Consider the following 14575-nt stretch of genomic DNA (forward strand, 5'->3'; position numbering starts at 1 on the left):
TGTGTGATTTCTAACCATGTATGTGTGAAAGGGGTGGTGCGGCACTGAGGACCAACCTAGCAGGGTAAGGTGTATTGGAATGAGGCACAGGAGCTCGTGCTTCTGCTACCAGTACTTGATCTCGCATAGGACTGAACATGCGCACTGCTGGTCAGGTTGATGGGCGCCACCTTCATCCCCTTCCCTCTCCTAGAAGCTTGATTCACTCCATTGTATATCCTATGAATACTACAGCCCCAAAGGAGTCTAGTCATGGGGGAGAAGGAGCTTTTAATCATTCTTTGCTCATTTGAGTGACGAGAGCTACCCTCACCTGAGCTTGGGAGTGAATTGTGTCATCTTCATCAAAATATCAGAAGATTTGACTTGGAATAACAATACAGTACTCAGTTAATGGTTGTTTTTCATCGTGTTTATGCTTTTACTAAGAGAAATACAATTTAATCATAGAAGAAACCCTTTCTGGTACAAAACAGGAGCATAAGTGGATGGGCTACCCTTAAATCTGCACTTTGATGTACTGTATAAGTAATAGGTAGTTCCTCCACTTTCACCAGATGGATGTCACTCACTGTTCAAATGAAAAGGCAATCCTTTTAGCTGCTGCACTTGACATTAAGCAGACTAATGAGAACTCTATCTTCCTCATTCCTGTTTTCCTAATGTTTGAGCAGACACGCTTAGGCCCAAGGGCAGGTAGTAAGGTTAATGCCTTATTGCCATTTGGGGTTCCCCCTTGATCAGCCTCTTCATCACCCAGTCGAACAAGAAACTTTCAATATTCTGCTCACCAGTTCAAGACCTGTCTGTGGTGCTAAAGGATGCCTTCCAGCACCCCTGGAACAACATGGACATTTACACCTTTCTGAGTACTCAACAGACTGTTGACGACATCGAGTCTTAGAATGACTTTAGTAGCCACATGCTGAATGGTATCCAGACCTGCTGATACCCCTTGTCAAGGTACCGAGAGAACTACCCATGCCCTCCTGCCATCCCCACCTGCAGAGGTACATATAACACTAGCATCCCTTCAACAGGTGGCAACTATCTAGCATCTTCTCCGAGTAAAAGACTCTTGGCAAGGCACTTCACGTGAAATGGACAATTTTCTGTCATTGGTGTCATAGAAGGGATACTTATGCGATCTGAGCCTCTGTAATTTATTATGGATTTCCTCGTCTACCTTCGTCAAGAAAAGCTCCTCTCAGTCACAGAGGTGAAAGGTTATCGCTAGGCCTTGAGCCAGGTTTTCAAACTGAAGAGCTTGGACCTTTCCTCTTTGTGGGAATTGTTTAGGTTGAGCTTCAGACAGTCCTGTCCCCCCTAGAAATCCAAACCCCCAGAAGTGATATCACTCTAGTCCTTGGGGGAGTTCTTGAGCCGACCCCATACAATCCCTTGAGTTGGGCGTCAGATATTGATCTGACTCTGAAGGCAGCTTTCGTGCTAGCTTTAGCCTCGGCAAAGAGTATGCAAGCTGCGTGGCATTTCATATGTCACAAGACCTCCTTTACCTTTGTTCCGGTTTGTAGCCAACACCCAGAACCCAGCCATCCATAACTCCGGGTTAAAGTACTTCTCCATCTTTTTTCTAACAGAAGTGAGTAATGGGATAGGGATGACCTGCTTCCATTTCCTGTGAGGGCACTATGCTACTAACAGATGAGAACTCAACACTTCAAGCTGGAGCACCAGAGACTTTTTCAGTACTGGAAGGGTGAAGAAGATATCCAGGAATACAGTTTCATTTTGCCTACCCTTCAACCAGCAAGGGAATGGAAGGACCATCGAGGACACAAACGCACAAAGTCATAGGTATCAGATCTACCTTAGCCCTCTAGAAAAACCTGTTGTTGGAGCTCGTCTTGAAGGAAAAAGTCTGGAAACACCAGACAACCTTCACTGCCATTACTTACGAGAGTATACCTATAAGACCTTGGACCGGTGGTAGCTTTTGAACAAGTTTTGTAAGCAAGGCTAGCTCCCTTACTGGTTAAGAAGCATCTCGTCTTAAGATACAGGTCACGGCATAAAGATTATTATGAGAAGTAAAAATGTCTGGTCCTTTTCCTCTTCTCTCTTCCCCTCCCTTGGGAAGCTGCAGTTGTGCCTTATGTGCTTGACCAGTCACTAGATACAGTCACCCTCATAATTGAGTAATTTTCCTTGAAGCACAGTTTGTATTGAAGTATCACCTCCATCCTCCCATACAAGGGGGAGGATGGACAGAATGTTTGCAAACACATTTCTATCAAACAACCATACATTCGAACATAACCTTATGGATATACTGTAGCTTTTTCCATGACCTTTTACCATTCACTTGATAGGGACCTAGGTTAGTACTTGCATAAGAGAATATTGAGAGAGGCAGGGAAGTATTACCTCTGCCGCCTTCAAAAGAGAATATTGAGAGAGGCAGGGGAGTATTACCTCTGCCGCCTTCAAAATATTTTCTGCCTCCTTCAAAGCATTTCACAAAGGTAAGCCTGGGTCTCCCTTCCCCTTGTGAATTCCTCTGCAGGACTCAGCACTGGAGGAAATGTTAAGAGATACAGCAGGCTTTGAACTAGGAGAAGAGATAAAGGAGCTATAGAGCATCTTCGGTTTCTTCTTTGTGAACTCCAGCCACTAAAGAGACCAAACCCCACACTCATCACAGGGGGATGACTGTGAACAGTCATGCCCCCCTACATCACTGTTGATGGTGATACACCTCCGGCATGCTTGCGTACTCCACTAAAGTTATGACTCATTGTTCACCATGGCGAAGCTGCTTGTCTGCCCAAGGAGTTGCCCTCATAACCAAAAGACACAAACAAACTGAAAAAGAGAAATATTGAATAGCCAAAGTTCAAGGATGCAGGGAAGTACTTCAGTACTGTACTGAACTGTGGCCAAAGTCTGAAGTGAGGGGTGCTCTATCTTGTGGGTGTGTGGGGCATACCCTCCACCTGCCAGGCAACTACTGTTTATTTACTTTGTTCAAAGTTTAAAAAACCGTAGCAGCTTTGCTGAAGTCCTACTCCTTTAAGGATGATGATTATGTTCATGTAGGAACAAATCAGTGTTCCATTGATTTGCCGGTAGGGGACCACAATTATTTGTTTGATCGTAAATGTTCGAACTCCTAGAAATAATGATATTTCAAAAGAAAGTAATGTTATTATCATAGAAATGTATTATAAAGGGTTACATCGATGTATAATTGCTGGAGATACCCATAAAATACCTGATAATACCTTCAATGTTATGGTCAAGGAGTGTGATAAGTACCTAGCTATAAAACTTTAAGATACTTCAAAAACCTTGGAGAATATGGAGGATATAATATACAATAGTACAATATTTGTTCTTATATTTGTTGAGTTTTATAAAGTAGAGCAACATTGCTTAAATATCTTTCATCTTTTCAGTAACTTGATTTTCAGTAAAATGTAATTTCATGTACTCATTCCTTTTATCTATTTCAGGAATCTGTTAACAAAGTACCAAAATTAGAGTCTGTACCAAACACCACACCACCACCCACCCTCACTGACGAGAGCGATATGGATAGTTCCATCCAAATTCACACCACCAAGACAGATGACCGACAGGTCTCCATTTTTGCCCAGCCTGGTATCCTGGCAGGTGAGTTTATGTTTTGAATTTTTTTTATTTTTTTCTAGGTAAGGGAGCTAGAGACAGATAAATCAACACTAACATATCAAACCACTGAAAGTAAACAAAAAGCTGTAAGTCTTGATTAGAAATTCATTTTATTTTATTTTGATAAAGAGTTAGTCTTCAATTTTTTTAATAACAAAGATGTTATAAGTGATTGGTCTTCTTACTAAAGAAAATCACAAGCAACATGATATTTTTTTTAAATTTGTATCTTGTAAAGCTTCAATATGTGACATAATACATTTAAAATTGCTTTCATACAGTTTTTACAGCTCTTTGAAATTCAGATTATTAATTTTTTTGGCTTGGAGAAAGTCTATATTTCATGTTTCAAATAGGGTTTTTAAAGAAAGCAATCTTTATACTATATTGCTAAATAGTACTACTGTATTTATGTGTTGGGAACAATATTTATGGATTGAGTGGAGGGGCTCATCACTGGTAAGTAAATAACCATGAAATTTGGTGATTATGTCAATATGATCCCCAGTTGTGAGGAAAATTACCGCTAAAAGCCCATTTATTCTTATGCGGATACAAACTTCATAGTCATTTATATAGGGTTACTGCTAACCATGTTTTCTATGACCAGCCAATCAAAAATTTGGTTTGATTGCACCAAGGCTTGCTCACAGCGTCTTTCACAACACTGCTGGTCACAAAGTGAAGAGGTTGTTCTCTCACTTCCTCTCTACAATCGAGCCTTTCACATTCATCTCCTTTATGCTTTTAGTGTTTAGCTCTCTTGTGCTTTTTTCTTAATTCACAGTCATTTGAGTGACTATTCTTTAACTATAAGTTACAAGTGAGTGCTTATGTCAAGTAAATTTCAGTATTTACGATTTTCCTCAGGACGGGATAGTAACTATTGTAGTGTCCTTATGAACCTGGCGGACATAGACACACACCCTGTGTCCCTCTTGCCTAGACAAGAGATGTTCAAGAGAATCTCCATGTAAATACCGTATAGAGTGAACTCCCTCACAATGGTAGGAAACTTGGTGAGATTTCTACGTTGCTGAGTCTCCCCCGTATGGGAGTTAAAGAAAATCTTATTCTCTGCGGCGAGAACTTCCCATCAGTTTATTATTTAGAACAGTGAAAGCATTTCTTTGTTTCCAGATAAACCTTAGAGTTGAGCCTGTCATCTCCCCCCCCCCCCCCGTACCGAAGCAGTCTTTTTGGAAGATCTTGATTACAATTCTTCAGCTCATATAAATTAGAAATGCCTACCTTGTATGCCTAGGAGTCCAGGGCAGAAATCTCCTCTAAAGAGCTACCAGAATGAATCGAGATTTGTCATCTCTATTAGGAGGGTGGTCTGACCACTTCGGCTGCGTCCCCCCCCCCCCCCACCCACAAGAGTTAACAGTGGCTTCATGCTCAGAGCAAGCATCTCTTTCCAAGCCTAATAACACTGTGAAGTGGAGTGTAACTATTCCTTCCCGTTCCAAGAATTTTTTCGAAGAATACACTCAGGCTGAATGTTCAGGTTGAAAAGTCCGAACGTGCTACTGTATCTAAACAGGATGTCGTCGCTGTGCAGCCCGCCTTATCTCAGTACGTGATGTTGTCATCATGTGCACCAACCTTGCTGCTCATGAAGAATTTTCTTCATATGCAAGACAAGCTTACAACTCAAATTCTTCACGCACAAGACAGGCTTACAGCTCATCCCAGGGTATTCCCTGCAAGGACAGGTCATGTGCTAGTTCTTCCTAAAGTCTGGGTGGTGCCCAAAGTTATTGCCCCACAGACATGATTTGTAGAATGATCATGTGCTCTGGGGATTCCTCATCATGTACAGTACCTTGAAAGGTGAAGATGCCTGCAATGGAACTCAAGCCTGCCTTAAGAGTCAACCTGACTAAGAGGCGTAGACGAGACCCGCGGCGGAGATGAAGCAGAGACTTTTCAGTTGATAAGTCGTTTCCTTGTTATGTACCAAATCTGGGAAAAGTATGGTACATCATTCGGCTGAACATGTTGAATGGGAAAAAAGTTTACCCAGGCCTACCTCTGCCTTCTTACCTCGCCTTAACGTGCTAATGGTTGAAGAAAGGAAGGACGTTTGAGAAGAATTAGGCACTCCTTATAACTTTGACAGGTGGATTAATGCTAAACCAACAGGAGCCACTGCTGTGCGTGCTAGTGCCGACCCAACAGAAGCCAACCCTTTCAGAATCTCTGTCAGTTTTAGAGAACCCTTATGCTATTAGGATTAGGAACCTCATCCTTCACTTAGAAAAGATAGCAGAGTCTTCCCTAGAGAAACTTGTCACTTAGGAGAAACCAGGAGACAGGATTCAGTCGCAAGCACAGAATTCTGAACTTATTAACGGCCTAAAACTTTCAAAACAAACTAAAGAAGAGATTCTAAACCTATGTAATATGCAGGTTTCAGCCTTGACAAATTCTCTTGGAGCCAACAGGTCCCCAGTTTTACCACTGCTGGCCCTGTCTGAACAGAGAAATCTATTTGCCCCCTCCAGGTCCTTTCAGAGCCCATTACCTTTCCCACAGAACTTGGCTAACTTAGTGCCGTCCGCCCAAACACAGGATGTATCGGCATTCTCCTCCTTTTTTTTTTTTTCAGACACAGAAGTAATGAACATGTAAATAGCAGCTTTGTCTGCAATCCATACCTGTTCATGGCTCAACCTGTGATCTAGAGCTATTTCTCACTATGCTACTACGAAAGACCTTAAGGATCATAATTCCCTACGAAGAGTTGAAGGTTTGTCACGAGTAGGATCAAAAGCCCTAGAATTATTTTTACTTCAGACCATTCCACTATGAAGTAACTGTGTCCTGATAAGATGTGATACAATCTTGGCCAGACACTTCGAACAACTTCCCCCTAGAGAGGCGTTAAGTCTGAAGAAAATTAGATTTGGTGCATTCCCCCATCTGTTCTTCAGATAGATTCGGCAATAGCTAAGTTGCGAGACGGGAAACAAGCTTCAGGAAGAAGAAGGTTGGTGGCTGGTAGACCTGCTGCTCAGCATCCTCAGAGAGACTTGTATAAGATACAGTCATCCATTTGTTCAAACTACTCAGACCAAGGGATAGAGTTCCTCTCCTCCTGAAAGGAAAAAACCTAAGATTCAATAGCTCTTGTTAGTGTAGGAGTGTGCCTGGACTTAAAACAAGTAGGAATGGACATTATAAATTAATACAGAAGGAAGTACAGTAGTAAAATTGGCTGAGGTCCACTCTTTGAACATTGAAGATATTTTTAGGATATGGTCCTCCCCATTTTTCTTTTTTGCTTATCATGGTTAGTCTAGATACGCCTCCGGTATATAGGTGTTGAGGTGGGCATCTATGGCCGTTTTAGCCCAGGTATTAGATATTCTCTTCCTTAAAAGTATTCTAAATACAGTACCAGTTGTGGGCAGGGAAAGAACCTGGTGCAAGTTCTCCAGTTCATCCAGCCTTGCAATAGGAGAGGGGATTTATTTGGATCTTCCCTCCTTCTTTTAAATTTTTGTAATTAGCATAGCAATTAGTTGTTTTTCCGATTGTTTGTCACCCGAAATGAGGCACCAACCACAAATCCTTAACAGGTCGACCTCAAGAAAGATCTTTAAGATTCTACCTTTCAAGAAGAATGCTATGGTTTCTTACCTATACCCTTGTCAGGATTCAAGATAGTGGCAGGATTTGACTATGAAATATTGGCTCTCTCTTCCCTAATTTGGGAAAGGAAGCCAGCCCGACCTGGTGACGGCTAGATGTCTAGTGATAAACAGGCACTTTTCTGTTTCAGAAGAAACCAGAATTAGGATGACAGAACCCTTTCTTCGGGAAAAGATTACCCATCCTGAGAAGCAAGGTCTGCTCTAGTATCCTTGGTGCGAATGGTGTTTAGCATTAGAAGACTATTTCTCCGTATTCTCGAACAGCTTAAGTGTACAGTATGTAAAGATTCTTAGCATAAAAATGAAGCAAGTGCAAGGTGCTACATGCAATCTCATTTATTTTAAGACCAAGGAAATCAGATATTCCCAAACAGCAGTCCACTTCTTATAAGAAGTTTGAGAAACCCAAGAGGATATCACTGAAGAGACCTCTGATGAAGACACCCTTGAGACATGAGTTTCTCCAGGTATGACAGGTAACCGAGAACTTACCATTAGAGCTGGGAATTCCTGTCTGATCAAGGATGATTGCGCTACTTTCCTAAGTCTGGCAGGTCTAGTCTGAAGGAAAAACTTGCTGCTGCCATGGATATCAATGTGCTTAGGTATCTTGTCCTCTGTTTGGGCATTGAGAACCAACTTCTCCAATTTTGAAGCAACTGCCACTTTGAAGACTCTAGAATCAACTAACGATAGAGATACACCAGAATGTGGATCTCTTGCGAATGGCCACAAACCTACACTAGGGTGAATCCTTTGATTGCAGTGAACAGTCTGAAGAATAGTGCTTTTAACTAATCCCCTGAGGACAAAGCAGAAGTACTTCCAGGATGACTAATGGACAGGTATCTTTATCAGCATTGCTCTCAACTCTGTTGACAAGGTCAGAGCTTTCAGCGATCCTGAAAGGTAGGTCCAGAGCTAGATTGTTATGGGCTGCCGATGATCTTCTAAAAGTAGTAATTAACCATCCTGAATGGCACATTACTCTTAGCTTATCCCATGTCACTGACATATTATTCAATAGCTTCAGGAGGCATCCTCCTATTTGCTCAACTGGAAAAGGGCACTGCCTACTTCTTTCCAGCAACCTTCGTAATGAAGAAGTTGCAGAAATTCCCTACTTGGGTTGTAGGGTTGCCAGTCCCTTTCAGCAGCCCCCGGCTCCAGAGAAAACTGCGCGGAAGATAAGGGAGTCGTGACTTTCAGTCCTCCAATGCCCCACTGCTGTCTCCACATCACTCTTCATAAAGTGATGGAGTTCAGCACCAATCCATTTCAAAGAGGGTGCTACTCTCCATGCCCAATTGTCAGTAGTAGTGATGCACGACTGTTTCCTCTTGACAGCCGGTCAATCCACAACACCGATTTGAAAGAGGCCATGGTGGTAGACTACATGGTCATTGATTCTATGACAGAAAAGAGATGACATACTTTATTCCCAGGGGTACTCGGCAGATTGCCCTGATAATTCTCATCTCATGAAATAAAAACGGTCTTATTCAAGGACTGAGCCTGGAACATGCCTTTCTTTTAAAAGCTAAAGGAGGGAGCACACTGTAAGCAATACTGATGCCTGTCTGCTAAACACTTCTGGGCATGGGTACCACTGCTTCGACCAGAGACCGATGTCATATCAGGAGGGAAGGGGTATGTATCCTGGTTGCCCCAGGGATGCTGAAAGGCTTCCTCTAGCATTGCAAACTGGTGTGGGACTGGAGAGCAGAACATTTAGAGGAGCTTGTTCAGCTGGATGGAGAACAAGCCTATCATTGGGGACCCTAACATGCAAAAAAAGCTTTACCACATGAAGGTATGTAGTGACCATTCTGCTTCTACTTCCTGCCTCGGGTGGCTGAGAGAGTCTGCTAGTGCACTCCTCTTGCTTGGAAAGTACTGTGCTAACAACTCTACTGCATTTTTGAATGCCCATGTGTGTGCCTGCTTTGCCAGTTCTCAGAGACTAAGACAGTTTCTCCTTGTTTGTTGACGTTAGTAACTATAGTCATATTGTCGCTCATCAATCTGGGTGTCTTATCAAACTGCTGGATTTTTTCATCTTTGGACCCTACTACTGGGGCAGTCTGGTTCCTCAGGTGTACTTCACCCCTCATTTTGGATGAGGTTGTGTACATATAGGTATAGCAGTATCTCCAGAGGTAATGAGTCGAGTGGGACTCCCATGGTGAGGTTCTTGTTGTTCTGTCACCATCATAGATAATCTCTCCCTTCTTTTTCCATCAGTAGTAGAAGTTGTAGGAAGTATGTGGCTACTAATCAGTGTCACTTCAGACATCACTGAAGCAATCTCTGGTGGAGATGCCTGTGGAGCATGAGCTGCTCCAATGACGACAGATTTCCTGGAAGACGTAGCCACTGCTGAGCTTTTTTTTTTACAGTCAGAAAAGATTGAACTACCTATCCGAGTCTGTTGATGCAATCGTCTGAAGGAAAGACTCACTGCTGTTGTGTATCAACATTCTAGTTACTCCATCTGTCTCTTGGGTGTGAGACTGACTTCTGCTGATTATATACAATCCTTACATCTTGGCACAAGATGAGAAATTTCTCCAGATCCTGGAGTCACTGTCTCCTCAATGAAAATAGGATCAAAATATTGTCGAGGTAACATAGCAAGCTGAGACCAGCAAGAACATTCGAGTTAACACTTTGGGAGCAGTTAAAAGTCCAAAGCACAGGACTGTTTCCCCCTTGACAGAATCGTGTACCAGTTCAAAGGTACTTACTGTCTGACTGATGGATCGGTACTTGAAAATGCACGTCCTTGAGGTTGATGGAAAGTAGACGGAAGTATTCTTTCCTGATGGCTGTGCAAACCATGCTCGTCATCTCCATTTTCAAAAAAGTTTGTTGAACAAACTCATTTAGAGGAGAGAGATCAGTGACTGGTCTTCAACCACTGGTCAACTACTCCACCAGGAACAGTAGACTGTAAATGCTAGGAGACCCATCCGTACACCTTATAGTGCGGCCTTCTCCATTATCGCCTTTACTTCCTAATCTATTTCGGAGGGTTTATCAGGACAGTTATCAGAGAGCAAATGAGGAGGGAAAGAGAACTGGTGAAAGGTAGGCAGTATCCATGCCCTAGGACTTCCACAACCCAGTTCTCTGTGCTGTGTCCATGCCACGTTCCTTATTCCTTATTTCCTTATTTTATGTTTGGGTTCCCCCAGGTCCCTCAGTGTGAGGCACCTCGTATATCCACCAGAGAGTTGCTAATACATCTTCCGGTGTATTTTGCATCTTCCAGTCTTGGATGGTCTGGGATGCATGGAGGGTCGTATCTAAACAATATGAAGCCCGTCCCATGTAGTAAACAATATATAAATATAACAATAGAACGAAAGTCATTGAGAATCCCTCATGGCGGAGTAGAACTCAAGGCGGAGTGGAAAAACGTTCATAACTACTCCCAAGCCGTAACGGGGAGAGGACGAAACTCGGACCTAAAAATAACGCTAACTATTGAAAAGTAACCAAAAATAAATAACTCGTAAGTTATCATACACCCGTAGGGGGAGAGGTGAGGGAGGGAGAACCCGTTGAACGCACAAAACGGAAAACGGGAAATCCGCTCACCCACCGGAGCTAAGAAAGAAAATGAGAGGAAGGGGTAACTCGTGACTGCGAACAGAAAACGGGAACCCCAAGCTCTCGCTCTCTTGGACACAAAATCAGGACTAATAATCACACAACACTATTATAAACGTATAAAATAAAACTGTACATCAAGATAAGACTACGAACGAAGAATAGCATCTGCTAAAACCTAAAATAAATAGCAAAGTCGAGTGACGAACGCTCCGGTGGGGCGGGTACTAAACAATAACAAAGCTAGAACGCTATCTTGTTCGTAGGCTGGACTTGCTAGCAAAAAGTACCATGAGCATAATAACGAAAAAAAAATAACGGTTCCAAAGGCATAAGGCCAGGGACTTAACCAAGAACCTAAGTGACAGAGTACTAAACGGGCAGACAAAGATGAATTCCCAAGACAAGTGAACAAACAATGGCCGCCGTGAAGGGCCAGACGGGAATGATAAAACAGACTATACTGGATTTAAAACAAAAGCCCGGTACTATAAAAAGCTGTCAAAACAAACTATGGTACTTAATATTGGAATGTGTGAAGATGGAGCTTCGGACATGACGAAATAAATCCCCGAGAGTGAAAAAATCCGAGAGCACCACAAAAAATTTTCACAATGACGAAGTCCAAAAAGAAGGATGTTGTTCAGATGGGGCTCGCGTCGGGGCGTGGGTGGTGTGGCGCTGGTGGGTTGGCTAGGGCCTTTGTATCGGCCCATCCCTTTGACGAAGGAATTAACAAAATGGAAGACAACCTGTGAATAGTGGATTTCACGCGCCTTTGCTTTATACACGACACCCAAAAGGTGCTCGCGCGAGGGTTGTAACCTCAGCATTCCATGCTTTTATCTTTCTCTGGTATAATTGGAAGGTTTTATCAGAAAAGGTGTATTAGAAGGACTCTTTTCACCGGGCGCCACAGGTCTCTCCCCAGAAATAGATTTTTCCTTCGTCAAAATCCCTTTATCGAGCTTATTCTTAAACACATCTTCGCTCATTCCTGATATGTTTCTTAGATGAGCTGGCAGCGCATTAAATAGTCGTTGCATTATCGATGCTGGTGCGTAGTGGATTAATGTCCTGTGCGCCATCCTTAGTTTTCCTGGTATATTTTTTGGCACCATTAATCTACCTCGGCTTGCTCTTTCTGATATTTTTAGCTCCATGATGTTTTCAGTAATTCCTTCTATTTGCTTCCATGCTTGTATTATCATGTAGCGTTCTCTTCTCCTTTCTAGACTGTATAGTTTTAAAAATTGCAGTCTTTCCCAGTAGTCAAGGTCCTTAACTTCTTCTATTCTAGCAGTATAGGACCTTTGTACACTCTCTATTTGCGCAATATCCTTTTGGTAGTGTGGGTACCATATCACATTGCAGTACTCGAGTGTACTACGCACATAAGTTTTGTAAAGCATAATCATGTGTTCAGATTTTCTTGTTTTAAAGTGTCTGAATAACATTCACATTTTTGCTTTACATTTAGCCAACAGTGTTGCTATTTGGTCATTGCATAACATATTCCTATTTAACATTACACCAAGGTCTTTAATTGCTTCCTTGTTTGTGATTGTCTCGTTATTAGGTCCCTTGTATGCATATACCATTCCTTCTCTGTTTCCATAATTTATTGATTCGAATTAATCGGAGTGAAATACCATCCCATTTATCTCTGCCCATTCATATATTTTGTTTAGATCTCTTTGTAGTGAGTTCCTATCTTCATCACAAGTAATTTCTCTACTTATTCTTGTGTCATTGGCGAAACTTCTAACTACAGAGTTTTTAACATCACAGTCTATGTCGGAGATCATGATAACAAACAGCAGTGCAGCTAATAACGTACCTTGTGGCACGCCAGATATTACCTGAGCTTCATCCGATTTCTCGTCATTTGCAACCACTATCTGTTTTCTGTTTTGCAGGAATTCTTTTACCCATTTTCCTGTCTTTCCCACAATATTATGCTTTCTCATTTTTTTCTCTAATATATTATGGTCTACCTAGTCAAAGGCTTTGGCAAAATCTAGATAGATCACATCTGTGTCTTTTTCATTTATCATATTTTAGTATATGTTTTCATAGTGTGCTATCAGTTGGGTTTGTGTACTTTTTCCGGCCACCAAACCATGTTGACCTATATTAAACAAACTATTTTTAACAATTGATTCATTATTTTCTTTTTTATTACAGTCTCATACACTTTCATAATATGTGATGTTAGACTAACAGGTCTATAATTGCTTGCCTCTAGTCTTGATCCAATTTTGAAGATAGGGGTTATAAAAGCTAATTTATGTTTAACATATATCTCGCTCATATCTACACTTTGTCTTAGCAGTATTGCAAGCGGCTTCGCGATAGTGTGTGCAGTTTTTTTAACAAAATCGCTGGAACTCCATCTGGTCCGGCTGCCGATCCATTTTTAATTTCGCTTATAGCCTTGACAATATCTGCTTCATTAATATCTATATCCGTTAGATATTCAACATTTTCTTCTCTGATTTCTGTTTCATTATTTTCATTCGCAATTCTTGGCGTGAACTCACTCTTATATTTTTCTGCTAATATGTTGCATGTTTCCTTTTTTTTCATTCGTTAACCGTCCTTCAATTCTTAGAGGGCCTATTTCTAATCTCCCTTTATTCATCTTTTTTGCATAGAAACTCTGGTTTTTTTTTTTTATATTTTGAAGTGTCCTTTCTTCTAAGTCTCTTTTTTTCATTTTATTTCGATTGTATAATCTTTTGTTCTGCATTTTCTATCTTACTTTTTATTTCCATCATTTTCTACACATTTTTTTCTTTTGCAAGATTTTTCTTCCACTTTCTCAGAGACTAAGACAGTTTCTCCTTGTTTGTTGACGTTAGTAACTATAGTCATATTGTCGCTCATCAATCTGGGTGTCTTATCAAACTGCTGGAAAGTCTGCATTTTTCAATTGGTTTATGTGGAGGATTTTTTCATCTTTGGACCCTACTACTGGGGCAGTCTGGTTCCTCAGGTGTACTTCACCCCTCATTTTGGATGAGGTTGTGTACATATAGGTATAGCAGTATCTCCAGAGGTAATGAGTCGAGTGGGACTCCCATGGTGAGGTTCTTGTTGTTCTGTCACCATCATAGATAATCTCTCCCTTCTTTTTCCATCAGTAGTAGAAGTTGTAGGAAGTATGTGGCTACTAATCAGTGTCACTTCAGACATCACTGAAGCAATCTCTGGTGGAGATGCCTGTGGAGCATGAGCTGCTCCAATGACGACAGATTTCCTGGAAGACGTAGCCACTGCTGAGCTTTTTTTTTTACAGTCAGAAAAGATTGAACTACCTATCCGAGTCTGTTGATGCAATCGTCTGAAGGAAAGACTCACTGCTGTTGTGTATCAACATTCTAGTTACTCCATCTGTCTCTTGGGTGTGAGACTGACTTCTGCTGATTATATACAATCCTTACATCTTGGCACAAGATGAGAAATTTCTCCAGATCCTGGAGTCACTGTCTCCTCAATGAAAATAGGATCAAAATATTGTCGAGGTAACATAGCAAGCTGAGACCAGCAAGAACATTCGAGTTAACACTTTGGGAGCAGTTAAAAGTCCAAAGCACAGGACTGTTTCCCCCTTGACAGAATCGTGTACCAGTTCAAAGGTA

At 41.6% G+C, this 14575-nt stretch overlaps 1 protein-coding gene across 1 annotated transcript in view; it reads left to right on the forward strand.

Annotated features, from left to right (window-relative positions):
• The window catches only part of Sdc (Syndecan), a 31115-nt gene that overhangs the window by 1371 nt on the left and 15169 nt on the right, over positions 1 to 14575 (forward strand). The window contains exon 2 of the mRNA XM_068384613.1: positions 3477 to 3636. Coding sequence (XP_068240714.1) covers positions 3555 to 3636 — 82 coding nt within the window. The 5' untranslated portion in view covers positions 3477 to 3554. The remainder of the gene's footprint in view (positions 1 to 3476; positions 3637 to 14575) is intronic.

The sequence above is a fragment of the Palaemon carinicauda genome, chromosome 12 (genome assembly GCF_036898095.1).
Source record: "Palaemon carinicauda isolate YSFRI2023 chromosome 12, ASM3689809v2, whole genome shotgun sequence".
NCBI lineage: Eukaryota > Metazoa > Arthropoda > Malacostraca > Decapoda > Palaemonidae > Palaemon > Palaemon carinicauda.